The sequence below is a fragment of the Anas acuta genome, chromosome 5 (assembly GCF_963932015.1).
Source record: "Anas acuta chromosome 5, bAnaAcu1.1, whole genome shotgun sequence".
Lineage (NCBI taxonomy): Eukaryota > Metazoa > Chordata > Aves > Anseriformes > Anatidae > Anas > Anas acuta.
In genome coordinates, this window is record NC_088983.1 from 31,379,252 (window position 1) to 31,407,072 (window position 27,821).

Here is a 27,821-nt window from a genome sequence, read left to right on the forward strand (position 1 = left end):
TCCTAATGCCTTAGCTAAAGCTCCCCTCTTTCAGTCTTGGGAGCTGCAGAAAGAAGGGAGTGTTACCAGAAAAAGTCACTGATGTCAGATGGGGAAAAGCAGAGCTCTTCATGTGCCACTCTTGTAACAGTGCAATGATCTATGGCAGAGTCAAGTGACCTTTTGCTTTATTTTCCACATATTATTGCTGCCCATGTCCAACCATGACTTTAAGTAGACAGGTCGGAGCCAGCGCCAAGGGGCGATAATTGCTTTCTGATGATGGATGGTACCGCTGGGCTGTACTGCACTGCATTTTATGGCTTGCTCTCACGCCACTGCCATGCAGGGTGCTTGGGCTGCCTCCCAGATTTCGGTATCTCGACAGGAAATTCAATACCAAAATACTGTGTGCAGGCTCTGTTTTTCTTTTTCCTCTCTTTTATTCCCTGCCCCCCCAAGAAAGAGCCTTGTGAGAGCCAAAGCAGGCAGCGAGAGCAAGCACCTGGCAGCACGCCACGCTGCAAGAGCCCTGGATGTTTTTTTTTCCTTCTTTTTTTCTCTTTAATTTGCAGAGAGATGCAAGGGTCTGGATTTCATCTCTGGGCATCTTCCCATGGCCAGTGGGACGGGAACACACTCACAGCAGAGACAGCCTGGTCCAGGTCACCGGGTGGGTGGTGGATTTGGGTGCTCCTGTAGGAAGCAAACACAACCGAGTTGAAGTTAGCAGGAGAAAGCACTTCCTTTTCATTCACTGGGTAATGGAGGCAAAATTATGCCTCAGTTTCTCATGTTAGAAGCCAAATGCATGTTTACACCAGAAAATAAGTGTTAGGAACAAACATTTGGCCCGTTCTGACACCAGGGAATTTGGGAAGACCATTCTGGGCATGCAGGTGATCTGAATGAGCAGGGGTTTAACCTATGGGGTGAGGTATCCACATACAGCTCAAAATGAATATATCAGGATATTTGGGGCACACTTTAGGAATATGACAACATCAACGTCCATTAGTTTGTTTTGTTGTTTCTTTGTTTTTGTCAGGCCCAAACCAACAGGCATGATAGGAACAGCAAAAATTGTCTCTGAGTATTCTCTTTAGACTAGTGAGCAGAAATGTGTATTTTTCTCTCTCAATCCCTGCCGGAGTTAATCAGTAACCCGTGGCAGCGCAGATAAACTGGCCCCAGGTCAGGCAGGAAGGACACAATGTGCCACAGCCTGAGCTCGGCCACATGGGAACATCCTTCTGCCTTCTCCTGAAGATCAGTAAGAAAAGTAGGAGTTGATTGTAGTTGCTGATGAGGTGCATGGGAAGATTTCTGTGCAAGTTTTGAGGTTATAGTAATATTTGTTATTTGCGGAAATGTTCATTGTTTTACTTGTAGCTAGAGCAGGTGTTGAGGAAGGAATTCCTCCATCAGCTCCCACATAGGAAGCACTGATGCTCTGGACTTGAGATATGAGCTGCCCCTGAAATTTTGAAGGCATTTAAACCATCACATTTCCAGATAAAAGCTGCAGGGTCCTGGGCTCACCGCTGCCTGGTTCCTGGTCCTTTGTCTCCCCGTCCTTCATCTCCCTGTCCACTGTCTCCTGCTCCAGCACCTCTTGAGCCATCACTTCCTGTCTTTCAATTCCTGTCCTCCATCTCCCTGTCCATCATCTTCTTATCCATTATCCCCCTGTCCATCACCTCCCAGTCCATTGCCTCAGTATCCAATGTCTATCAGTCCACAGCCTCCAGGGCTATCATCTCCCTGTCCATTGACTCCTGCTCCATCACCCCTAGATTCATCATCTCCTGTTCTTCATCTCCCTGTCCATCACCTCGCTGTTCATTGTCTGGGTCCAGTGTCTCCTGATCCACTGCCTCCTGGGCTATCATCTCATCCTTCATCTCCAGGTCCTTCATCTCCTTGCCCATCGTCTCCTGCTCCATCACCCCCAAAGCCATCACCTCCTGTCCTTCACCTCCTCTCCTTCATCTCCCCATCCATTATCTCCCCATCCACCACCTCCCTGCCCTTCATCTCCCTACCCATCACCTTCCTCTCCATCACCCATCTCCTTCTACCTCCTCGTCCTTTCTTTTTCTGGGGGGGACGGAGAGCAAACCTAGGACCCTTGCAGAACCCTTGCGGTTTCTTGAACCACCCGGGCCACCTCGGGAGCCCCCCGGGGAGCTCCCCTTCGGGGAGGGATCTGCGCGGCGGCCGCGTCCTTCCCCGCGGGCGGAGCGGGGGCGGCGGCGGGGCGGGACGGGAGCGGCCGCCCCCGGCCACAGCCCCAGGGGGTGGTGGCGACGGCGGTGGTGGGGTCGGGAGCATGCCGTACCTGCTGGTCAGCACGCAGATCCGCATGGTGAGTCCGCCCCGCCGCTGCCCTCCTCCCCCCGGGGGCTGCGGGGCTCGGGGGGGAGCGCCTGGGGAGAGGGGAGACAGAGAGGGGGGCGGTGGAGATGGGGATGGGGTGATGAGAATGGGGACGATGGAAATGGGGGTGATGGAGACAGAGGAGATGGAGATGGGGTGACGGATATAGGGCTGATGGAAATGGGGGGCTCCTCCCAGGCACCGTGCTGCTGCCCGCAGCATCGCCCTGCACCTGCTGCTGGGGGGCTTGTGGGGGCTGCCCAAAGGGGCTGGGGTTGCTGCTGGGTGAACAGGGCCATGGGCAGCCACCCTCGCTCTCCTCCCTTCGTCCTGAGCCTTTGCCTGTGTGAGGTGGGAGCAGGAGAGCACCCTGCTGCTCTGCTCCCCTCAAACAGTGAGCAAGAAAGCTTGGGAAACTTGTTGCAGGAGCCTGTGAAAAGTCAAAGAAAGTAATCCACGTGTGCTCACTGTAGGTTTTTTCTCTTCCCCAAAAAGCCCCGCTGGCTGTGCCATGGTGGAAAACTCGGCCACAGCTAAAGGGCAGGGCGTTACTGGCCCCAGGGTGGCTGCACAGCACCCAAAGCCACGGAAGGGACTGCAGCTGAGACCCGTTGTTCCCCTAAAAAGGCACAGAGGAAACCTTGCTTCCTAGTGATTGCTGCCCCACTGGCAGCCAGCACGTCCTGCCGGGCCCGCAGGAGCAGGCAGATGTCTAGAGGGTTCGTTTTTTGTTTTCCCAAGGGGAACGATATCAAACACTGTCTGAAGGCCAAAGTGTGATGTCGCGGTTTTGCAACGGGAAGGGTGCGATGGGGAAAAGAGCAAACCAAAGAGCTGGCAGGAGTCTGGTGAGAGATGCGGTCTGTCCGAGGAGTTTTTGTTGCACCAAAACATCTCTGTCTGCAGCGATATTTGGTGTCACACCACGGACACGTTTAGTAGCATTTCAGGGAAATGTACGCAGCAGGGTGGACTGAAATACCTACAGGTTAACGCACTTTGCCCCGCAGACTTGGGAAACTTTGCTCTTTAGCAGCGCAAAGCAAACATTCACAGCCTGAAACCTGGCATCCAGCCACGGCTGGAAAGGGGCTGTGCTGGCAGAGCAGGGCGGGGATGGATGTTGCTGTCTTTTGCTGGCAGCAGCTGGGGTGGTGACAGGGACACCAAATACCGATTCCCTACTGTTGTTGCTGTCAGGGTGCCTGGCTGTTTTACTGTCTACAGACCCTGTCCTGTACCAGGGCTGAGCTTCCTCCAAGGGGTGATGGAGAGGGGTCAGAAAGGAGCTGGGTGATGCTTAAGTTGCTTTGGGTGCTACTCAGGGTTGAGCAGCCCTCCGCACGTTACAAATTACTGATAATTAATGTAGGTTGATGATGGCAGTGCCAGCAGGTGGGGACATTCTTCAGAAAGTTTTAACTTGCAAACTTTTGCGTGTAGTGTTAAAAGGGAGAGTTAAAAGGGAGTACTAGCTCCACCTATTAGAATCAATTAAAAACCCTAAGTTTTTGTTGTTGTTGAAGGCTGTGGTCTTTGTTTTTTCTGGCTTTGGTGTTGTGGGGTGGCTGGATGCTCCCCATCAGTGTGGGGACAGTCCAGAGGCAGGCAGTTATTCTGGAGGTCACACTGGAGCTATACTTCTCCACTACAGCCTGTTACTTGGTTCTGGAAATTGTCCAGACCAGGAATATCTCACAAAATAACACCTCTGGAGCGCTGAGTGACAATGTCCCTGTCCCCTTCGTGTGACATGTGTGAAAGCCACCTGGTTTTTGATGGGGCTTTGATGGGGCGATGACTCACGGCTGCAGCCCGCTGCTCCAACAGAGCGTGACTGCCCTGCCTCATCCCATGGGTGCTCCTCTGCCTGAACCACCCCACAGCACCTCCTTGTCCCCGTCTTCTCACCCTTCCTTGCTAGCAGAGCAGTTCCAAAGCCACCCTCTGCCAGGACAGGCAGAGAGCCTCTAACTGGCCTGGGGACTCATTTCAAAACAGATTTGCTGGTTTTGTGTGATGAGGCCACGAGTCCCACCCCACTGCCGCCCTACAGACTTCCCAGAGCTGGATCCCAGGGAGCAGAGGCACCGTGAGCTCAGCCAGCAGGTGGCTCTCCAGGAGCAAAGTCACCAAGGTCCCCTCCTGGGACGCGCAGGTGGCTCTGTCCTGAGCTGAGACACCTTGCCTCTGCTCCTGCAGGCAAAGGAACCTACATCAGCGCTCTTAAGGGTGGTACTGGAAACCTCGTTTTCCTGAGGACACAATTCCCTTCCTGGTACCACTCACCGTCCCGAGGAGCGGGGAGGGTTGACCACGCGGCTGCACATTGCTCACTGGCTCTGCTGCCTTTCCCTGCAGGAGGTTGGCCCCACCATGGTGGGAGACGAGCATTCGGATCCCAGCCTGATGCGCTACCTGGGGGCCACCAAGAGGAACATGCTGGGGAACCACTTGTAAGTGCATTTCCGTGATGGTTCAGGCTCTCTCCTCTCCAGATTTACCCAAGGGCATCGCTCCTCGTATTCACCACAGCACCTTCCAGCTGCACACCCACTTTTAATCCCAGCACTAATTCGATGCTGGAGGGGCACACACGTGTCCTTGGCCCTGCCTCTTAGTGCTCACCCAAGGAAACGCTTCCTGACACATCAGGAGGTGATGCTTTTTCTTTTTTTTTTCTCCTCACTGTGACCCCGTTTTAGCTCCTGACCCACCTTCTCCCAATCCTTACATGCTTGGGATGCTTCTGGTTGCTACCTGACACATGCCCTGGCTGAAATAAAACAGGCACAGTGAGCACTTTAATCTTTCTGCATAACTATCTGCCTTTATCCCATCCCTAGCTCTCAAAGACAAACCTCTGTCTTGTTACCATTTCCAGCCCCAAGATGCTCAGGAGCAAATCGAGTCCATCCCTCCCCCTGCACAGCCTTGCTCCGGCCTGTTTTGGTGCCAAATGACCCCAGATGCTCATCCACAGCCTGTCCTGCCCACTCCCCACCCTAGCTTGAGTTTTCTCCCCGTTATTGAGCACCCGAGCCAGCCCCTCTTGACAGCCCCAGATGCCTTTCCTTGGGCAGTTGAGCCCCAGGGTTAGAGCTGCTCCATGTCCCCACCCTGTGCGTTCCTAAACCATACATATCTGACACTTCCCTGCATCCCCAAGTCTCTCTCTGCCCACACCAAGTTTGACAACAGCTTTCAGGAGGGTGCAACTTGGAAATGCTGCCATCCTATTCCTTACATCTTGGCCCACTTCCCCCCCCCATTTGGTATCTCAACTTCTTGTTTTTCTCCAAGACTAAGCAAAACAACCCCCCTCCCAAATGCAAATTAAAACAGAGGGGAACAGTCAGATTTCTGCTCAAGCTTGCCCACTCGCGCCACAGCACAGAGGAGGAGTAGGAGGAAAACCAGGCGTGAAGCAGAAGGGGCTTCTTGGTCCCAGAATGTTCTCAGACTGCCGCCGGCAGGGCTGGGAAGACCCACCCCCTCAGCACCAGGCTGGCAAGCATCGAGGTCCAGCTCCTCCACTGCCGCAGCACCAAAAACCTAGAAGATTAAAGAGCAGGAAAAAGAATCAAATAAAAATCAAAGGCTGTCTGGTGAAGAGAAACCCTCCTGAATGCAAACTTGGGCCACCTGCCTCTGCAGGAGGGCTGATCCTGACCTCTCCAATTGCTCCTTTCCATCGCTTGCAGCTCTGGGGTGGGTTTGCAGGGCTGAGCCATCTCCATGCTGCTATTCCCAACCCCGTGGGTGGCGAGGAGATTGGCAGCAGTGTCAGCTTCATGCTGTTGCCTGTGAAGCCGAGCCCAGAAGCAGGCAGGGAGTTATGCAATAGGAGAAAGGAGACCCGAGGGGAAAAACAGAAGAGGCTTCAAGGAGGACAAAGTGCTCCTGAGATGGAGGCGAGTCTAAGATTTGGGTAAGGGAACAGCAAAGAAAGGCAAAATGCCCCCCACGCTGCCTGCCCCAAAAGCCAGGGAGGAGATGCAGAGTTGGAAGGAACAGGAGTGCCAGACTTTGCTTCTTTTGGGGAATTTTTTATTGAATCTCCTCTGCTGCAGCCTCCATCTGTGGCCTGGTAGGTATTTTGGGCTCTTTCTTGCCCCACCTGCTTCTTGTCACAGCTTGTGTCATACCCAGGGTCACCCCACTGCTTCCCTGCAGCACATCTTCCCCGGGTGCGCTTGAGCAACAGGGGGTGGAGAAAACAACCCGGCAGGAATGTGGCTGCTGACACCCCGAGAGGCGCAGCGACATGCCAGCGGGGTGAGCCCCATCCACCCTTCTGCCAAAAAAAACAATAAACGGCCAGGAAGGAAGGAAAGCACCGCAGCCAAGCAGGATTCTCCCTCTGCCTGGCTTCAGGGCTGCACTAGCAGTAAGCCTGGCAGTAGGATGCCACAAATCCTGCCCTTTCCATAGCACCGTGAGTCCCAAAACCTTAAACATGACCTAAGGAGCTCAGAGGGAGCCTGAAAGAAAAGCTCTAAGCAGCACAGACCAGCTGGAGCACTGTAATACACAGATGTAGTGCTTAATTGCCTCTAATAAAGGGGAGCATGAATTCTGTTATGCAGTTCTGCACCAGCTCCTGCAAATGGCACATTGTTAAGCTGCATCAGCTGCCAGCACGTATTGTCAGTCCCTTATCTGACGTGCAGGGGCAAAACCCCACAGGAATCTGGGTCAGGGAAGAGCCAGGCTCTGCCCAAGCCCGTGTGGGGTCAAGAAACCAAAAGCTGACCTTTGGCTGCTGCAGAACAGGGGCTTCTTGGGCAACCTGCATGCCCAGGTGGACGTGCATGTGTGGATGATCAGTCGGCGATGTCCTCCTGTAATTATAAGCGCCTCCTGTAATTATAAGGGTTCTTAATCAGTACTGCTGGGCCTGAAATGAAAGCTGACGCTTGCTTGTCAGATTGTGGGAGCTGAGGTCCAAGGCAGCCACTAGAGCCCTAACGTACCTGTTTCCCAGGGGCACAGTCAAAACCCATCCCCAAGGAAGCTAAAAGGACTGCTGTGCGTATCACCAGGAGATCGCTCCATCACTACTTTCTATTTAAAAGTCATTCCAAAACAGGCTAGAAATTCCCACGTTTGGAGGATACTCCTGTTCCAGCTCAATCCCATCCCCACGCACCACTCACTCGTCTAGTTTTGGCACATCTGGGAGGCAAGGCAGCTAGGGTCGTGTACTTACAATGTGCAAGTGCAGAAGTCCTCTCCCATCTGAGGCGACTTCTCTGTTCCCTGCTGGCTCTCAGCTGGGAGGAAAGGCTTTACAAATGTTCCCAGCCACTCCATCCTGATTCAGACGGAGAGGGCGGTGTGCTCGATACACGTTGTGTGTGATCTTTTGTTTCATTCAACGCAGAGTTGTGTTTAAGGCCCTAGGCAACTCAGCTTGTCTTCTGCTTTTAGCTCAGCCAGTCAGTTTTTTAGGCTCCTACAAATAGCAAACAATCCCTGCCTCAGCTCCTTCTGCATAATGGCAATAATATTTACCAACTTGAACATGTGAATCCGAAGGGTATGTAGCAAGCCTCTTAGAGAAAGCATCAAGTTCAAAGACACTTATAATAATACATATTATCTTTACACCACATCTATAATTACAGCAAAGTATAGTCTGTCTTGAGAAACTGAAAAAAACTTTCACATCTTAGTGTCATTTTAGGCTTTAAAAAGTATTCACCACTATTAACGTTTTGCAACCTTAGAAACTTTGCAAATGCTTTTTGGTCTTTTTTATTGTTACTGGTATGAAAGTCAGGACAGGCTTTGTTACGATGCCCAAGCAAGATCACCGAAGATCCCATAGCCCATCATTAGCAGCTTATCTGGCACAGTGAGTCATCTAAGAAATGAACAATTATGAAGCTCATCCCATCTGCTTGAATAAATACTGCAGCCCAAATGGCTGCGTTAGAGGAACGGAAAGGAAAGGCTGCCGAAGCTAGTGCTGAAGGTTACACTTGCCGTTTTGGCTCTGCTGCTTCCCAAGCTCATTCAGCACGTTGTGTGTCTGTATTGTGCTGTTCTTCCTCTCCACAACCACCACCTAATTTCCTTGATGGTGGGAGCATTCTCACAGCCCTCAGGTCTTCTGCTGAGCCTGAAGGACCAGGTGGAGCCAAGGTTAGTTCCTGTTCCAAATGCACAGAGCTGGCAGAAACTGTAAAGGAGCAAAAGCAAGGCAAAGATCCCAAGTATCGGTTCTCAGACATCCACAGGCATACAACCACTGTGAATTGCAAGGGTAGAGGATCCTGTGCTCCATCTTATTGGCAGCTGTGCTGAGGACAGAGGAATTCTGTTTTTCTGAATGCCTAACTCCTTGCTAAAGGCAGCATTTTTGTCTCCCAACCCCCAAATTTCGAGCACAGGCTCACAAAAGCCCCTGACTCACAGACATGCTTTGACGTACATAAAATATTGGCCTCCCATTCCTTTGAAACACTGAATCAGTCTGTAAAAAGCTTCCAGAACAGCCCAGCCATGTAAACAGATGCCCAGCTGCCAGCAACAGCAAACAGGGCCTGGTAACAGGGAGGTATTGTGCCCAGCAAGTTGTTAGTTCGGTCTGCTGCTTGCGGGAACATGGGAACAGCTATGCTCTCAAAGCAAAGAAAAAGCCCTAGCTGGTGTGTGCTGTTACAACACTGTTTGAAGCTGCTGTCCTACATTTTTTCCTGCTTTGCAGAGACTACCCTATTTTTCCATGAATTCTGAGCTATGCATACTTGCAAACTCCTGCCGCTGCAGTTTCAGCCCAGTTAACCATCAACCATCACAGCTTTGTACAACTGATCCCCAAACCACACTTCAATTTAAAGCTGAATTCCATTCCGGGCAGGCTTTTTCCTTGGTTTAGAAGCTGTGGGTTTTGTCTTTCCCCATCTGGTTAACCAAGATGTTGCAACACAGAGGCAGTATGCCAGCTGCGGTCACTGCAGTGTTTTATACCAGTTTATTAGCAATGCAGACTCAGTGCCACAAGGAAATTCTTTTCTCTTCCTTCTCCACCTCATCTTTCTCCTTTTTCCTGCTTGCAGCTGGGAGTACTACGTGGACGATGCACCACGGATAGTCCTGGACAAGCTGGAGAGGCATGGTTACCGCGTGGTCAGCATGACAGGCGTGGGCCAGACGTTGGTGTGGTGCCTCCACAAGGAGTAGCGAAGAGACTTCTGCACTCCATCTGGGGAAGGACCCTGCTGGCAATCACCTCACACAGAACTTAAAGCAAGCTTTTCTCCTTGAGTTATTTGTTTCTGTTCCAGATGCTCAGGTGTGGGGGGGAGGAGTGTTGTAGGGGCAAGTCTTCACCTAATGGAAACTCACCATCCCTGCCATTTCATAAGGCCCGGGGGGAGGAAGCTATCCCAGCCCAGACTATATCAGGCACGCACAACAGATGGCTTTAACTCCACATTCATCCAAATGGCAGTCTGGCAAATACCATCTTTTTACATTTTAATAATCTATTTAGCATGCATTGGAAGGAGTTCAAATAGCAGACTTGCCTGTCTGTTCCTCAGGGCTGTCCTGGAGGTACATGCTAAATGGGAGCTCAGAATATGCCTCCTCCCAGACCTAGGGGGGCAGGGATGGGAGGTCAAGCACGGATGGCATACTGCCTCATCCCCAAAACGAAAGCAGGAACTGCTAATCTCACACCGTGCTCTTTGAGAACCCCTCCACTCAGCAGCAAGGCCAATTTCCATCCCATACTGGATCGTGGTTATCAGCATCAGACTTTCAGTCCAAAGAGTGCCATTCAAGCATAACATGGTGGTTCCTGAAATACCTTAGATCAGCACAGAAAGGTTTTGTGAACGTTTCAGGTATTGGCTCTGTAAACATAGCAGCAGCAGTTGCAATGCTGGATTGTCTGGGACTGGCATCAATTCTGCTGTAAAGGTAACCCCAATAAAATATTTCTCTGAAGAGACCTACGTCTTTGTGTGGTTTGTTCTGAGGTGCCCAAAGCCTGCTGGATTCACAGCTCCCAAGCAAGCTTTCAGGAATTATAGAGCTCCAGGTTTTGAAAGGTTTGGTGTTCGTTCAGATAACACGTCTCAAAATCCTGTCCTCGGACTGAGCAGCTACTCTGAGTACGCAAACTGACAGGGTAACACTTACTCTGAAGCTTATGCAGCCATCTTTCCCTGTTCTCTGGAAAGCACTGCAGTCATGTGCAGTCTGTATTCCTACAACAGTTTTAAAAAAGGATGTTTATTGGCTTAATTTAAGAAACAGCTTTGGAAACGGAATGATGGGGTGGGGAGAATCCATACTCTCTCCTGCTAGGTGTGAGACTCTTCCTCGTCTTCCCGCTTCAGCTGTTCAATCAGCTGCTGCCTCTCTGCAGCTTGGCGCATCCGCATCATCACCAGGCTCTCGTAATCCCTCTCTGAGACCACAGATGCCTGGAAGCAAAAAACAAACGCAACCTGTGAAGGACAGCATATATTGCAAAGCTCCCACAGGTCCCCCCTCCGAAAGCCACACTCACAACATCCACATTTGAGTCAGGCAGGCCATTCATAGCAGTATGACACCAGGGAAATCAGGTAAGGTTTGAAAGCTGCCTGGGCTACAGAACATGGTTGGCTTCATAGCAAACAGCACTACTGACCCTTGATAGTGTCAGTGAAAAGACAAAGAATAGGACAGGCAGGGTGGTTGAAATACCCTCTTGATCCCCAACTCCTCTCACCAACTTCGCTCACAGAGGTTGGATGGGGAAACACAGCTGGTTATTTTGGATGACAAGCTTGCTCTGCAAGTCCAGCACGCACTTCATCCGTTACAAAGGCTAATGCCATAAAATCAAACCCTTGTGGTTTAGGCACGAAAGCAGCTACACAGAAAAAAAAACAGGTACGTTCCCAAACTTGGCGCAAGAATTTCAGTTCTCAAAAAGCTCTTGGAGCCTTTCTGCTGTGTGTGGTAGCAACTGTCACGTCAGCTAAGTGGTGACTGCAGACTACCTAATAAATGTAGGCAGCAAATGACAGCTGCTATCTCCGAGCAAAGTGGCGGTTTTGGCACTCTGCTTTCAAAAGCCTTTTAGCGTTAGTAGGTGGCCTTACTGATTTCAGATGTATTCAACGCGCCGCAATGCTTGGAAACATTCATCTCATTCGCTTGACAGTTCAGGCAGAAATAAAAGTATCTTGACAAAAGGTGAACAAAAAATCACACTAATTTTTCTAGGAACTAGATTTAGTGGTGATTTAAGGACATCTTGAACAGAAAATAGAAGGGCTGAAAAGACAATCAAAAAGCAAAAGCTTCTGCAGGAAAACAGTGCAAGGGTACATTTGCTACCATGTGCCAGCAAAGTGGTTCCTCCAGCTGCAGGGTGCCTAGCTGTGAGGACAAAATAGAAGCCCACAATAGATGAAAAAACAGGGGAATTAAGAGACTGGTATGCTGTAATTGGTGTCTTTGGAACTGCATGAATGAAATAACCTTTCGGTACTGCGCAGCACAGATTTTCATAGTGTTTGAGAAAGCACCAGATTGTATCAGACCTCAGTGGCAGAACGAGGTTTCTTCAAAGCTTCTGTCCACTAACCACAGATATTTACTGACATCTGCTTGGCTGAATGAAATAGCCTACATGAGACTCATGCAAATGAGTCACCCATACAAACCTGAATCTCTACCTCACACTCTGGATTTACATTTAAGACAGAGAAGAGATTATTTCCGGCCTCATTTGGGAGCCCTGCTGATACAACAAGCCATCAGAAGTGACAGTAGGGAGAGCACAAAGGGAAGAAGCAGTCTGATTCGAGATGGGCTACAAGTTGACGTTCACACTGACTGTTCTCAAGCAATCTGGGTGCCTCTGAGGGAGCTTGCTTTCTCCTCAGGCAGAGTGTGGGCTGATGCTTTGCCACTTTACACACCTACTTCCTGCAATCCTGACAATTACCAATAGTGTAAAACCCAGTTTCTGACGTGGCTGACTCAGCAAGGGCTTGGCTCAAAACAAATACATACGCACAGGGAACTGCAGCCGGGGAAGCAGTGACAAGAGGCACATGAAGAGAAGGCGGCGTGGATTTTTACCGCTCTGGGTCCAACCTGGCTGAATCATCCCTGGACTTGCTTCTTCCACCATCCCAGCGTATTGGTGAGCGTGGTGGTCACCGTTCTCCAAGAACTTCAGCAGTCTCTCTCCTCTGCCTGTTGGACTCAGGTGCCGCTCCGACACAGCGTAAGTCTATTTTGCATTCAATTTTCCTAACGCTTATCTTTTACATCTTCATTTTGCTGCTTTTTAAATTTCCATTCCACTATTTCTTTGGTTTTCTTCAGTGTGACTGAGTCACCAGATCCCTTCCTAACCACCCACCGAGATTTTTATACCGTGCCCTTCACCATGAAGGTGGCTGGTTACCATGGTACCAGAGTGCCCTTCTGTTCTAGATGCTAGATTAAATCTGTTCTCATGGTGACTGTGTGCCTTTGCTATTCTTCACCAGCTTGTTTCTGCAGCACAGATTTAATAAGCTCAGACATCACCATTCCTTCTCCACTGAAGGAGGCTCCCTAACATGTAAGACGGGGCAACTGCTCCTGAACACAGGGATGTAGTGTGTGAAGTTTGCATTTCCTGCAATACGAGCTTCTCTGTTTTCCTTCCAGCTACAGGAACAGGGAAGGAAGAAGTTGTTCCTGTTGCGTGGCTTGCTGCTGAGCCTGCGACTGAAGTTCAACACCTGACTGTGAAGAGTCAGCATTTTCTTTCTTCTCTTTGCCTTTCATCAGCATGGATACTTGGCGGAGAGGATCCATTAAGTCCACAACGTTCTTCAGACGTTTCTCACTCAGGAGACACAAAAAGCTGGGCAACCAAGTCATTATCTTGAATCAGAACAGCCACACACTGGACAGTGATGGACAGTGCCAGAAGAGGGAATGCTTGAGGGAACTGAAGGACAAGTCTGATTACCTGTCATGTCAGAGTGAGCAAAACCTAGCCAAGGCACAAGCACCTCCTAAGCCTCCCCGTCTGTACCTGGACAGTTCTAGCTGCCCGAATATCATTGATCATACAGATTCTCACTCTGACGTCTCCTTCTCTGGTGCTGCTCATCAATACCACAAAGCCACTCAAACTCAGTTCCACAAGGAGCAGGCTACAGACTGTGGGACCTCAGAGACTGGTTCCCAGAATGGCACTACTCTTTCTGATCTGTCTGATCCTTTCCTGTCCTTCAAAGTGGATTTGGGGCTATCGCTTCTTGAGGATGTTCTGCAGACCCTCAGGAAACAGAATCCAAGAGATTACGCCATTTGAAGGTATTTATCATTTAACATATCACATATACCTACTGCTGGTGCCAGTTTCTCTAGTCCTAACAGGAGGAAGGATACTGCATCACCCCTGTTGTGTGTGGTCTGTTTTGTTGTTGTTGCCTTACCCATCACAGACTGTTCTTGTCCTTGCCAAGAAGTCCTTCGGAAGGGAGCAGACAGGTTCCGTGCCTAGATGAGAGCACTGTCTGCTGGAACCTTGTGGGCAAGTTTCCGTTTTCCACGCTGGGAATTTCCCACTCTTGACTGTGCATCTCCAACTCACAGAAGAATGGCATTGTTTGGCAAAAGACTTGCTATTTGGGGGATGTGGCTGTGAAACTGCGGAGCACGGACAGAAAGGGGTATGGCATACATCACTTGTGGATAAGCAGGCAGCTTTTAAGGGGACAGGAACAATTGTTTTCTCAAAACCCATGGCAATGGTCAAGAGACAGAAACTGATGTTTCTTCTCCCACCACATTTGGATGTGAAGAATCAAAGCTGTTCCTCTTTTTTTTTTTTTTTTTAAATGTGAGTTTTTCCCCTAACTCAAGTGCAGTTGGCACTCCCAGCCTGGAAACAGGTAAGCATCCATATAGGCTCATAACGCAGCAAGAGCAGTTCATTTAGTCTACTAGCAGAAGAAATTTCTCTAGATACTGCTGCTTGAAGCATGCATTGATCTATCAGCTGTACAGACATGGAAGAATAAATGCATCTGTGACTGGAAATGTCTTGTTGCCTCATTTCATCGGTAGCAAGCCAAACCAACAAAGGCAAGAGCACAGGTCCCTTATCCACAGTGACCAAGATTTATCCTCTCTGGCACTTCAGGTTTTCATGAGGGAGGGGAAAGCAGCATTGCTCTGCTTTTCTGGGCTGGGAAACAGCTAGAGCTGCTAGTATTCTGTCCTCCCCTGGGAGGGAGAATGCACACAGCTCAGGACCAAGATCTAGTGTTGAAATGAACACAGTTCTTCACCCTGCAGGCTGAAAGTACTCTGCCTGGCTGAATACCTTTTAGGCAGGATCAGGGGTGAACTATTAAGAAGACACTGCAGAAGCTACTGGGTCACCGATGTCTTAACTTCTTTCATAGCTAGATTAGATAACAGGTCCCTTTTTAAGAAAAAAAAAAAAAAAAGGAACACCACTACATACCTTAACAACCATAAGCTTTGGAAGTAGGCTACAGCAAAGTGCTCAGAATGCAGAGAAGGCACAGACAGCTCAACCTACTAGATTCCTATCAGGCTGTAAAGTCAGATAACATGAATTTGCTGAAGCCTCAAAGGAGCTTAGAAAAGATGCAAGAGAATGCCAGACAGAAGGCGTTTGTCAGCACATTACTGTGGCTGAATGGATGGCCCAAAACAAATGTGGTGCACTGGTAGGGAGATACCACTAGTACAGATGCAAGGCTGACCTTCTCATGAAGAAGTGCTTCTTGCTGTTGTAGAGGCAAAAGGTGCTCCTCACAGCACTGTATAGTCCTTGTATGCTTTGAGCCACTCAAAGCTGCAGCAATCAAGCAATCATTGCTCTCAAATTGCCTAGAGTAATAGCAGTTAAACCACAGCTTTCGTAATTCAAGCTTAACACTCCCATTCAGCTCCAGCAGTTCTCCACAATCTGCTGGACAACACTCATCCCTTGCTGTGGGACTAAACAAGCCAGTAAAAAACATGGAGGCTAGTAATTTGCAGCTTGCCACCTCCTCACAACACAACCTTTCAGCAGGCAGTCTTGCTTTCACCTAGGAACTGCTTCCAAAGCTGCCCTGGTCGAGCCTGTCTGCAGCTCTCCATTATTTGATGACTTTGGTGTACAGCTCCTGGCTGAGTACCCCACGCATAGAGCACAAGTGGATGAGTAGTGAGTGCGTTGCCATGAGAACAGTGCAGCTCTTCAGCTGTTTTCTGAAGCAGAGCAGGGAAGGAGCTTCATTTGCACTGAGTGGGAGCAAGCAGGGGGTGGAATCAGACAAAAATAGGAGCTACCCAGAGAGAGCAAAGAGGAAATGAGGGCAGCTTCAATCAGAATGAAATTAGTGCAGCTTGAAAATGAGAATGTAGTCTGTGATGGATGGAAAGCCAGACTGGGTATGAAAGGATAAGGAAGTAGATTGGAGCAGTGGCAACTGATACTCAAAAGACCTCATTTTGGATAGTCTAGAATTTAAGAGCTGAGAACAAAGAGGATAAGACACCTAGAAGCAACACAGCCAAGAGAAGTGATGACCAAGTTACATGTTCTGGAAACATTTTAGTGGAAGCAGCAGCAGGCCTTGAGGAAGGCATGGTGTAGGGAGTAGGAAAAAGAACCAGAGCAGCTCAGAGACCTTAGCCTAGACAGCAAGGCTACACTGCAAGAGTTGCAGCTGCTTACACAAAAGCAGTAGAAAGAAAAAGCATTGCAAATGAAACTCCTGGGAAAGGATACAAGTCACTGGCCATAACTCCTCACCATTTTGAGAACTAGCACAGGACTGATGAAGGTGTGCTGGACAGAAATGAGTCACCACCTCCACGCAGCACGAACACCACCAGCTGCTTTAGCCCGCCCTGCCTTGCTGCTGGCTCCACCAGGCTAATCCTCTGCAGCAGGCAGACGCTGCAGTTTCAAACTAACAAAGCTTTGTCTTGGCTTCTTTCCACAACCAAAATTAGTCAAATGCTAAGTCTTTCACAGTTGAACCCACTGAGGCAAGAATCCATTAACAATTTTTGCACTAGTGACCCCCTCAGGTATGAATAAGCTCTTCAGAGCCAGTTCTTGTCTCCACTAGTGAGGGACAGTCAGACTTGATTCTGGTTTCTCCCAGATTGTCTTCTAACGCTGACCCAACTCTGAGAATTTGCTGTCTGCAGGGCTCACTGGTTCTACATCACACATGAAGATCTGCTTGGCTACTGAATTAAGATGCTTGAACTGCCTTGCCTGAGATCTCTGGGAAATGATGCTGGTTCAGCCCAGGCTGTTCAGACAGAATATACAATTCTAAACAAAACTAGGATAGAAGCAAGGCATTCTGATGTGTAAATTCTGTAAATAAATACCTGAAAAGTCAGGAGAGAATGCATTGAACAGTCTCACAAGCCACTACAATATTTAGGCCATGAACACATACAAAGCTGACAGACACAGACATGTGGACTGAGGCCACCTGTAGCACATAAGGCAGGGGAAAAGGAGAGGGAAGGAAGTGTCACATGAAGTTTGAACTGGATTGAATCGGAACTCAAATAACCAGAAGATCTCAGGCCCCTTCGCACCTTTTCTCAGGGAATTACTAACTAGACCAGAAAACAGGCAGAACATGAGATATACTACACTTAGCTCTACAGCACAGAATTTAACATGCTGTAAAAGAAGTGGATATAGTTCCTACTCCAAAGAAGCAACAGGAGCAGGGGGTAACCGACAGCCAACAATTTGCTGCAGCATTGCCTGTTCAAGGAGAGATTTGGCTTTATGTTTAAGCCACTAGTTGTTGCCTTTTATGCATTTCATGACTGAAGCAACAACTTCAGATTGATCATCTGGTGGAATAAACAGGAAGCAGCTAAGAGTTAGCAAACACCTTGTACTTGAAGCGTCTACCAAGCTTTAACAGCACTGGTGAAGGCCAGACCAAACAATAAGGCCTCTTTACAAGGATATTCAATGATACCACTTTCTTTTCCCTCCTGCAAACCCTAAGAACATAGGCTTGGTTTCAGCACTGAAATTCCATCCTCTTGTGAATGCAGTAACCAAACCTTCCTAAAGCTGCCTTCTAGGAGAGCTGTTTTAATGAGCTATCAGCCAGAGGTTTCCCACAAAGTCTACTAAATTAACAGAATAGCATTTGAGGTGTCGTGTTGAGGAAGAAGCATCCTTATTTTTCAGAGACACACTGTGCAAAGCTCCAGTTACTCAAGTAGCTTGTGCCTCAGTGTGCTGCTACTCAGGCAAAAGGTCCTTTAAAAAAGCCACTGCTTCAGCATAAAAAGGATCATCAGAAAGCCAAACCTTTCCCTAAGAGCTTCTTTTCCAGCTCTGCGAAGAATCAATGCATCTTACCATAAATGCAAAGCACACTTTTAAATTTGGGTTGCTATAGAAACAGACTTAGGTAACAGCAGCCTATGTTCTCCTTACCTGTGAAGTCCTAGGCTGACTACTGCTGTCAGAAAGGACAGTGCTGGGATTGTTCTGAGGCTGGCCTTCCAGCCACGAAATCTTTAGAGGATTATTTGTCAGGCCAACTTCATTCTTCACAGCCATCTCCTATCAATGAAAATATTCCATCATCATCTGAATTTTGGGTCATGCTCCCTCACATTTCACTAACAGTCTTGAGATTTTCTATCTCAGCCTGTTATCAATGCCAATGAAGATTTCACAGCTGCCCTACATGATAAGCACCCTTCAAAGCTCATACCCACATCAAGCATGGACAGAAAATACCACTGCCAGTACTTCTGATAAACTGGGCACAGACAATTTTTCTTTTTTTTTTTTTTTTTGACTGTTTGAATATATCAAGTGAAAGAACAGTGACAAGGAATAAAGAGACTCTTGTAGTGTAAATTTAAGTTGATGGAACTACTAAAACATAGGTAAACTGATGCATTCTGCTTCCACAGTAACATGAATTATTATAACTCACTGTGAGTCAAGACATTTAGATTTCTTTTAAACTGCAAATGCCTGATATAACCTCTAAGACTCATTAAGCCCATCTCCACAATTGGTAATTCACCCTCAGTGAGAGCTGGTTAAATAGCTTAATGTCTGCTCTTTAAAGCAGTGTCTCTTCCCTCAGCTGCTTACCTGCACAGCCTGCTTGTTTATGTGCATGATCTGCTCTGGGTTTACGCCTCAAGCTTTGCCACTCCCTTCATGCATCTATACCTTTAGACTCTCATTACCCTTCTCCACTGCCTTAATGACAAGGCAGCATTTCCAGGCTGTCAGACAGCAAACCCTTCCCTTCTGAAGCACCTTCTTGCCCACTTTCCACTGCACACATCTGTGGTCTCCACGAGACTTACAGCAGCCTTAACCGTAGCAAATTCCACAACTGCACTCCCAGTCTTCCTGCTGGAGATCAACAAATTTAGCACATCACCATACTGTTAGGAGAGAGAGAAAAAGAAAAGTTAATAACGAAACAAGAAGTTTACATACAAAGCAACTGCAAAGAAAAAGGGTATCTTCACAGACAGAAGGCTTGAGCTGTCACCCTTTCTGTCTTGCACAGTCTCCCATTCATCCCAACCCGTCATAATTCCTGTCCCTCCAGGAAACAGTGCTGGAGAGACATGTAGCTACACACTTTGCTTCCAGTGAGCCCTAATTCAAGAAGGCTGTTCAGCTTAGTCAGAGCTGCAGGAGATACTCATATGAAGGGAAAATACAGACCACATGCTGGGGTTAATCAGATCAAAGGTTTGTCTATTCCTGCCTCCGAACTCCCCTCAGAAGTTAATGCATAGTACTTTAAGTGAAGGTAAAAGTGCACCATAACCACACAGCCTGTCTAAACCTTATAAAGGGTATGAACCATTGAAGGGGAAGAGTTTGCATTTGCTCTGTTTCATTAGGAGTCCCTGCTGGGAACAAGACAGAAGTGCACCTCAGGAGCAGTTACAGATAATGGATTGTGCCGATAATCTCTGGAAATGGCATGATCAAGAGGGCTCAGCAGAGAAGAAAATGAGCTACTCTGGTTCATATGGAGCTTCCCAAAATTTACTATCCATTCTTATAGCATTGAGAGCAGGGAAAGATCACGGAATAGAGAAACAGACAGGACCTTTTGGAGAATCCGCAACAGAACATCCTTTGAGTATCCCCCTCCTGTCTCATCTTCTTTCCTGCATTTCCATTTTAGCTAGGAAACAAATGCAACAAGTTAATTTTGTCCAGCTGAACATACGTTGCCACGCTGAATACAGCTCATACCACCTGCACAATAATCAAGTTTGCTATTTACAGCTACAGTCCCAGAATTGCCAAGACAATGACTTCAACATCAGCATGAAAAGGGAACAAATTATTTGTGGAACAGTGAGAAAAGCCTTACTGGAATTAAAATTAAACTTGAAGGCATATTAACGGCTATATCAGGGTGAAAAACAGAAGCTTCTCAATGCCTAAAGCAGAGATGGCTGAAAAGTTCAGATCAGAAAGCAGAGGAGAAAAAGATAGGGGAAAAAGGGTGCTTTAAACACAACAACACATGCATGGGGGAGCTGTTGGCATGCATGATGTGCATTAAGTAGAGGAGATTCACCACCTCTGTACAAAGGGGCACGCCAGTTCAGCAGAGGAGTCCCTTCTGTTTTCCAAAACTGCAGAAGTTCTACCAGTTTTTACCAAAACCCATCTTTCTAGAGATGTCTTACTTTGAGTTTGGGAGTTATTCTGCCTTCTGCTCCATTTCCTTCTTGCCTGCCTACAGAGAAGAGAGAAAATAAAGATGAAAAGGACATGGTTAAAAATTCATCAGCTAAAGAGCATTAGCACAAAATTTGCCCTGAGAATGTAATAAGCACACTTCTGGCTTTCTTTTGCACTAGATCAGTTCAGCACCCCAAAAATCTTACACAACAGTGTCAGTATGAGCTGTAGTGTAAACTGAGTATCAGATGCCTGCATTTTTTCTTTCCGTGATGCCCAGGCTGCCCATGATCAAGGTCAGAAAATAGCTGAGTTAAAAACACAAGTGTGAGACATGCTATATTCTGTGACATTTCTCCCTGCAAAGGGGTTGTGCTGGTAGGAACAAATGAGGAAAAATAAGGGAGGACAAAAAAAAACAATGCTAAAACATAGCTTAAGAATTGAATCTGTCCCTGCAACTAAATACTTAATAGTGAAATACTTCATAGCAATCTGCTCCTGTTCCAAGGACCAAAAAGTGATTTACAGTAACTAAATGCTCAACACCCTTCCCAATTTCCAATATGTGAAATTAAGAGAGGTTAGCGTGGGCTGAACAGCTTATAGACTGTCATACAGGAAACCAACCCATGGTGATGCCAAAACAGTTTCTGCATCTGGACCTCTGGTGCTATTCTTTTTTATTATTCCTTAGAACAACATTTTTCCTGTGAGAAAGCAGAAAATCTTGCACTATGTCAACAGCCAGAATACAAAAGGGGTAGGAAGCAAGAAACAGCAAATTTTTCTATTGAACTGAAGCCCTAAACAGCACTCTAACATGTTTTGAAAAGCAGAACAGAACTTCCTGAAATATAAAACTGCATTTTAAGCCCACAGAAATACAGAATATTTAAAAAAAAAAAAAAAAGGCAAATCACTAGAGAAATGTGTGGATGGGAGTGAGTTTCAAGAATCCCAGAGCCTCATCCCCTCCAAGGGAAACTAACCACAGCTACTAAGCAGCCCATAAGATCTAGAGGGAGAAAATTAAATTCCAGAAGGTAAAACCTCAGCAACCACAGACTATGCAAAACTTCATTCTCCTCACTGCGTCTCTTTTGGATACTAAGAATTTTCATGGGGATACATAGGTAGTAGCCCCAATGACATGTGGTGGGTTTATTTTTTGGCAACCTTGAAACAGTCCTTGTGTGTGCAACACTGACTGCTTTAATTGTGACAGATGAGTTGGACTTTAGGTTTCCTTCCAGCACACCTGTGGGGATCCACATCAGGCCCTCCACATTTAATGCTTTAGAATATTTATTGAAGAGGAGCAAAAATATGCCACATAAGAAAAAAGTCTCACAGAAAAGCTCCTCTTTTTACTTATCCCTGAAAAAGGTGCTAAGTCGGATCCTATATGTGGCAATGTGACCAAGTCAGAAGGCTGCATTTGCATGCAAGCCCTGTTCCACCTGCAGAGAAGTAAGAGTCCTAGGGGCAACTTAGTTTGGCTAAGGACTCCAGTCTCACCTATTCTCACCTTGGATGCGCTGCTCTCTTTCAAGCCGGATCTGTTCTCGAATGAGCCTCTGCTGCTCTTCAAGCTGACGAGAGCCTTCTTCACGCAGCCGTATTATCTGGAGCAGAGGTAAAACAGCATGGATATCTCAGTGCACAGTTCCACACTTGGCTCATGCCAGCTGAAGACTGCCAAGGACCACTTCTGTCTTATCCCCATATCCTGGGGGCAAACCTCCCCCTCGTTCCCCCACGCCAGCTCCACTGCTCATATAATTGCACCCCTTGTGATCCTAGTGACACAGTCCCTGCCAGCCAATATATACCCCATTAGCTGTTACTCTCTACTACACAAAAGAGTAGACAAAGAACCCCAAACCCTGGGACAGCGACATTTGCCAGACTGCTCCACATGCCTCTTTCACAGAGCCCATTAATCCAAAAGGCTGAGTGACTGCTACACATTTTTTTCATCTCTTCATGTGGTTTGCATCATGAAGTAAAGTCTTTCAGCAATTCTTCTCAAATGCAGTTTAAGAATTTAAAAGTGATCATTACCTCTTGTTCTAAGGTCCTTGTGATCCGGATCTCCTCCTCTTCGCTGTCACGGGTCTGAGCTTCTCGTTCCCTGGCTTCAAGATCTGCAGAGAAAAAAACAAAATTAAAACAGTGCAAAGCGAATTTTCACTGCTGACACTGCTGTCCGGAGCTGGAGGGAATGATCCCAAACTTTGCTTTGTCTACAACAGATTCAAAAGTAGAGACCTGATGCTCTGCTCTCTCTCCTCAGCCCAGGCACAGCCATGTATCAGCAGTCCTAATGGTCATCAAAAGTCACACTTGCCATCCCTAGCTATGACTACTAGAGATTTCAGATGGCTACTATGTTATACTGGATGTAAAAAACAGCCATCACAGATGAGGAGCAGTTTAACCATTAGTGGTGAATTCCAGCAGCAGAAGAAATGCAAGCACCCAGCTAACGAAGACTCCAAGCCCAGAGAAAATTAAGATTTATTACCAAGCTTTACTTTCTTTCTCTTCTCATCAAGTTTTTGTGTCCTTTCTGCTGCTTGCTTTTTGGCTTTTCTCACTTTGTCATATGCCGCCTGTCAGAGATCCAACAGAAGAGTAAGTACACATAAAGCAACATGGAAAAAAAATGAAAACTGTGAATAAAGGAGACGTCAGATACTGAAACACTGCTGTAACAAGAGGTGAAGCATTTTCTGCTTCTTGCTAACACTTCTAAAAGTGTTGGCCATTAACACAAATATTCTGAAAGATAAGAGGCCCCAGGATTTCCAAACAGAGCCTGAAAGGATGAGGAAGTCTAGGAGTAAATGCAAAGTGGACTGTAGAAAAAAAATCTCACATCTTTAGAGGTGGGAAAACTACATATTTTTCAGGAACAGGCCAAAAGTAGCTTTATGGGCACTGGAAACAAATCAGATTTGGCTTAGGGCATAGTTTTAGGATTAAAAAGTATCTATTTTATGTTAAGAATTTACTTGCAGGACAGATGCTTGACTTACATGAACATATCAAGAGCAAAGAGCATCATTCTTCAGTTGCAATAGCACATTAACATTCACGTAGAGAGACTTAAGAAACAGGGTAGACTGGCAGCTTTACTGACATCTGCTCAAACCACTGAATAATTTGTTAATCCCCCTTCAGAGCCTTTCTGTAGTAGGTAAAGCATGGCCCTACACAGAAGCTCATACATCGCTTGAGCATTTTCCTTGCTTGAATAATTGTTCATGAGAGCTCTTCTCTTGGTTTTAAATAAGAAAAAGTGGTATTTTCCCCTTCATGAAAGCAAACCACTTCCTAAACACTTTTTTCCTTTTTAAGTGTAGAAGCCAAAAACTTCTTGGATACCAAAAGCACCATTGCCCCTTGGATCAAACATTACAATCTTTGCCAATATTTGAAAAGAGAAGAGCTATTTCATGCTTTTAAATCTTACGATCTATAAATTTAATATACATTCTCTCAAGTAGATGGATATCCAGATGGATAGGGGTTACTTGCTCATACTGGTCTGCTTTCATTTTGTTTTTATTCTTTCCTTTCACATATTTGGATTACTTTCAGGCCTTGAGCAGTAGGCACTCAAACACTTCCTTGCAGCAAGAACAGAGAGTCCAAGCTACATCTGGCAGCCTGCAAAGCGCGTGCGGCAAAAGGAGAGAGATCATGACTATGAGCTTTTCACTTTACAAGTCTCTCATGCCCCATTGAAAGAAGTGTTTTGAGTCCTAAGTGATCACATATCTAGATACTATTTATGTCAGACCTTGATTTCCAGCAAACTGCAAATACACTGTTGTCACACAAATTTAAAGCACTCCTGAAAGTGGTGGTTACTTTTTAAAAGACAAATATATCCCAGTTAAGCACGTTATTAAAACGGTGTCTCACATGTGCCACAAAACAAAGCTAATCCCAGCACACCAGATCAGGAAAAAAACATTTGTTGAAGTCCTTATCTGGTGCCTACTATTTGGTATCACAGACAACAACAGGGTACAGACAAGACTTGCATTCATGAAAGCTCAGTTGGAGAAGAGAGCACAGAGCAAGGCAGACAGGATGAGATTTTCCACTACTTTTCCAGCATGCACGCACAGAGTAACACCACACAATCCCACCATTACAGAGAGAGAGGCATCCTTACCCTTGCTGCTGCATCTGTTAGCACAGCTAAGGCCTGAGACAGTTGGTGGAAGACTTCCGCTGGGAATTAGAAGAAAAAAGGGTAAGATGCAGAAAACCATGGCAGTGGCTTGGAGATGAACCAAAAAAGACAATCCCTTATGGAAGAGACCTGCAGAACATCAGAAAGAAAAAAAATCTTTCCAAAATATTTTGTAAGCCAAACTATAACTAGAATCTGGTTATCTGGTTATTAAACCTGTGCAAATTAAGAAACAAAAACCTCCAACCACTTCTTTTTAAGAGAAACCTTGCAAACATGAATTCAATAGAACCCATCTACAGACAATTCTTCAATTTGCAGCCAGACTGAACATTACAAACAAATTTTGTCTCTAAAGTAGCTTTTCAGCCCAAGATCCAAACTCTCAATTTTACAGCAATATTGCTGACCCTCTTCCTGGAGGAATACACACGTAAGTTGGGGGTCTGCCCACTGCATTGACTTAACACTTGTATTTTTAAAACCAGCATGTATGCATTCAACTTTAAAACCCTGAGCTACCTGATAGTGCTGCAAAGAACTCTTAATCCTGCATATGTACGCATTACATGACACAAAGCCAGGCATTCCCTTAACAACATACAAAGAGACCTGAAGTTAAACAGTTAAACACTTCCAGGAGTCTCCACACATGACAATAAACACAATATGGTTTGACAATATGGTTTGCAGCCATATAGTTTCATCTTACCTGCTCTGGGATTGTCTGGGTTCTTATCTGGGTGACATGTCAGGGCCTTCTGGCGGTACGCTTTCTTAATCTGCAAGAGCCAAACAGAGATCTGCCAGTTATACCATTTAGTCCACGTTGAGACTTGAACTTGGAAAAAAACATACTACAGAATCAAAAAAGCAACTCAGGGTGGGCCCCTTGGGCCTGGCAGAAAAATAAATCCAGTTCTGATGTTGACCACACCATTAACCCACCACACTGAAAATACCTTCCCCTGTTTTCACCAGTCTCCTGCAATAAGGCAAGACTTCTGAAAAGCTCAGTTTTCTACTTAGCACAGCGACCTGCCCTTTTAGACCACACTGTTCTGCAAAGATAAGCATTTGAGCCCAGGGTACTTGGTAGGCTGGCAGCCATATTTTGAATGAGTTTGAGCTTTTCAAAGCTGGAAGTTTTACCTCTAGTTACACTGTATTACAGCAGTTAATTCTCCTGATCATCAAGGCCAAGTCTGGTTCACAGAGGCAGTTTTCTAGCCAGAGGGATACCATGTTCCTTGCAACTACAGCTCTTTGGGACATTTACTGAACAACAATTGAGCTTGGCAAGGTGAAGAAATTTGGACTGCAGACTGCTTAATCTCTTCTACACTTCACAGAAAAATTGACAACTTTATGGGCTAAGTTACTAATAAAGTTTTTAATAAACTGAGTTCCCATTCTCAAGGAAACATCTGCATGCAAGAAAGGAAAGGAACAAAAGCTGCTCTGCTCAACTGCCAGTTTTTTGTTAGATTGTGTGGAATTAGTGGTGGTCCGGCACCACCTGGTGGACAAAGCTGATGGAATGAAAATGTGCAGCTGAAGCCTCACAGGCCTAATGCTGTCTCTTCCATAAGAGAGACTCCAATAAACAGCAAGTTAAGTCATGACTATGCCAGAAGCTGTTTACATGGCAAGTTCAGATAAGGCTTCTCTAAGCAATGAAGTTACTTAACAGTTTTTCTCCCCTTTGTTCACGTCTTTCAGTAAAATCTCTCTGAATACAAACGGTCCTTGTGTTGGTTGCTTCAAGTATTTTACATCAAGGATCAGCACTCTAAAGTACACTTGCCAATGTAAGGCACATCATAACTTCCCATTTGTAATGTCCTCCTCCTTTTTTCAGCTCCAGTAACTAGCTCAGCAGTGAAACTGATGCCACTTGAAGCCCTTCATCTCATTCAACCCTATGAATTAATTGTATTCGGCTTGTTCACCTGTTTTGTGGTTACAACAGAATTTCCAGTTAGTCCCTGGCACATTTGCTGGTTAGGCAGTCTTTTAGTTCTGAGTTTTACCTTGTTGTACTTTTACTGCTCTTTACCACAATAAAAAAAAAGTGAGAAAGCTTAAGGTAAGAAAAGCTTTCCTTTTAACTTCGTTCAGTTCATAGTTTTACCCTGAGAGTTACTTCCCTGGAACAGGTCACCTTCCCAGTTCAGTGGTGCAAGTCTTTTGAATGTTTAGCACTGACTTAACTATTAAATTAACAAAACAACATAACCATGTAATTCCAAACCCGCAAAACTAACGAGATTACTTCCAGGAGCCTACAGCGCCTAGAACGCCCTCTAGCAACTGGATTCCTGGCAAACACCGGAGGAACTTTGCTTGTGAGAGTACATAAACGAGGCAAAAGGAACCAGCTGGCTGGGGCTCGCTTCAGGAAGAAGCCTGGTACCAAGCGGGCACTTGGAGCAGCCGTGAGGGGAGGAGGAGAGCAGCCCCTGGCCCTGACCCAGCCCCGAGCCCCCTCCCGGCCGCCCAGGGCCAGCCGGGGAGCGGCAGAGCAGGGCCGGGGGCGCCCAGGACGGCTGAGAGAAGGGGACAGCCTCGCCCCGAGCCTCCCTACGGCGCTGACCTCCTTCTCCGACGCCTTCTCGCCGACCCCCAGCAGCCCGTAGAGGTCCAGCTGCAGCAGGTCCTTATCGACCGCCATCTTGGAGCGACCGACTTCTCCCCACGCCGCCGCCGGGCCCGCGCTGCCTGCTGGGAAATGTAGTCTTCCCCCCGCCGCCTCCCCGCTCTCAGCGCTAGGAGCTTCCCACGAGCCTGCCTACATGTACCAGATTGCCCCGCGCCGACGGGCTGCCCTGCCTCTCCCAGAGAGCACAGGAGGGCGCGAGGCTTGCTGGGTGATGTAGTTTGCTTGGGGCCACGGCCAGCATTGCCGAGCGGCCGAGGGACTACAAATCCCATCGGGCCTTGCAGGGGAGGAACGGTTTTCGTTCCCCGCAGGTCTAAACCCCTCCTTGTGGAGAGTTGTGTCAGCGTTACACGAAAAAAGCACCAAAACAAAATATAGCCATGCACCGGTCTCGCAGCCAAGCTGCGGGGGACTGTATTGGGGAAAGCAGTTCACAAAGCATGAGTCACGCTGCAGGCCTCCCCCAAAACATGCTAAATATGCCCTTATTAGGGAAAAGTTCACACTTTCTGTAGTGTGTATGATGTGAAATAAATGGACCTGTGATAGCTAGCAAACGGGTCTGTCTCCAGTAGATTAAAAGACTTAATTAGAAGTATGATTAGAGTCATTTTGTAGGTATGCCCCTTGCATTTTCATCCTTGATGCGAGTGCTAGCACATCTGATAGCTGTTGTGTTAGGAGACTCCCTTTTTCGAGGCTCTTCTTGCACAGTTACCCAGTACATACTGCTGTTCTCTTTCTCTAAAGGGACTATACAGCAGGAAGAAACTGTGGGTGGCCTTACAGGCAAATAGGGACCATGATTTTTGGAAGGTCTCCAGTCTAACCTCAGGTCTAAGCCAATCTTCATGCCTTTGGCAAAC

General features: G+C 47.0%; 3 protein-coding genes across 11 annotated transcripts; 2 read left to right on the forward strand and 1 right to left on the reverse strand.

Annotated features, from left to right (window-relative positions):
* Positions 1 to 402: 402 nt before the first annotated feature.
* Positions 403 to 27,046, reverse strand: DNAJC17 (DnaJ heat shock protein family (Hsp40) member C17). 8 transcript variants are annotated; one of them, XR_011097058.1, is made up of 14 exons: positions 26,890 to 27,046; positions 25,006 to 25,075; positions 24,273 to 24,422; positions 22,148 to 22,230; positions 21,612 to 21,708; positions 20,086 to 20,135; positions 19,494 to 19,571; positions 18,730 to 18,810; positions 17,834 to 17,962; positions 10,671 to 10,802; positions 7,571 to 10,583; positions 6,032 to 7,221; positions 4,648 to 5,913; positions 403 to 675 (listed from the first exon to the last, which is right to left on the reverse strand). XR_011097058.1 is itself a non-coding variant. In XM_068683671.1 (12 exons), the coding sequence occupies exons 1-11, from the start codon at positions 26,965 to 26,967 to the stop codon at positions 10,680 to 10,682; spliced, it is 936 nt and encodes a 311-aa protein (XP_068539772.1). In that variant the 5' UTR covers positions 26,968 to 27,045; the 3' UTR covers positions 9,600 to 10,583; positions 10,671 to 10,679. The 8 variants fall into 8 exon arrangements, 3 of the variants coding, with proteins under 3 accessions (XP_068539771.1, XP_068539772.1, XP_068539770.1); XR_011097057.1 differs by having other exon boundaries at positions 403 to 1,649; positions 1,680 to 5,913; XR_011097061.1 differs by lacking the exons at positions 403 to 675; positions 4,648 to 5,913 and having other exon boundaries at positions 6,101 to 7,221; positions 7,571 to 7,816; positions 10,516 to 10,583.
* GCHFR (GTP cyclohydrolase I feedback regulator) lies at positions 2,218 to 10,328 on the forward strand. Its single transcript, XM_068683672.1, has 3 exons — positions 2,218 to 2,347; positions 4,720 to 4,814; positions 9,426 to 10,328. The coding sequence occupies exons 1-3, from the start codon at positions 2,312 to 2,314 to the stop codon at positions 9,547 to 9,549; spliced, it is 255 nt and encodes an 84-aa protein (XP_068539773.1). The 5' UTR covers positions 2,218 to 2,311; the 3' UTR covers positions 9,550 to 10,328.
* Positions 12,083 to 14,163, forward strand: C5H15orf62 (chromosome 5 C15orf62 homolog). Of its 2 annotated transcripts, none has more exons than XM_068683673.1 (2): positions 12,083 to 12,604; positions 13,036 to 14,163. In XM_068683673.1, exon 2 carries the CDS (start codon positions 13,160 to 13,162, stop codon positions 13,688 to 13,690), a length of 531 nt encoding a protein of 176 aa, XP_068539774.1. In that variant the 5' UTR covers positions 12,083 to 12,604; positions 13,036 to 13,159; the 3' UTR covers positions 13,691 to 14,163. The 2 variants fall into 2 exon arrangements, with proteins under 2 accessions (XP_068539774.1, XP_068539775.1); XM_068683674.1 differs by lacking the exon at positions 12,083 to 12,604 and adding an exon at positions 12,842 to 12,946.
* Positions 27,047 to 27,821: the final 775 nt, after the last annotated feature.

Coding starts and splice junctions, on each gene's coding strand:
- GCHFR (XM_068683672.1), top strand. CDS start 2,312: ATGCCGTACCTGCTGGTCAGCACGCAGATCCGCATG. Junction 2,348..4,719: donor TCAGCACGCAGATCCGCATG/GTGAGTCCGCCC, acceptor CTTTCCCTGCAG/GAGGTTGGCCCCACCATGGT. Junction 4,815..9,425: donor AACATGCTGGGGAACCACTT/GTAAGTGCATTT, acceptor TCCTGCTTGCAG/CTGGGAGTACTACGTGGACG.
- C5H15orf62 (XM_068683673.1), top strand. CDS start 13,160: ATGGATACTTGGCGGAGAGGATCCATTAAGTCCACAACGTTCTTCAGA.
- DNAJC17 (XM_068683670.1), bottom strand. CDS start 26,967: ATGGCGGTCGATAAGGACCTGCTGCAGCTGGACCTCTACGGGCTGCTG. Junction 19,572..20,085: donor GAATAACTCCCAAACTCAAA/GTAAGACATCTC, acceptor TTTGTTTCCTAG/CTAAAATGGAAATGCAGGAA. Junction 17,963..18,729: donor TTGCTACGGTTAAGGCTGCT/GTAAGTCTCGTG, acceptor TTTCATTGATAG/GAGATGGCTGTGAAGAATGA.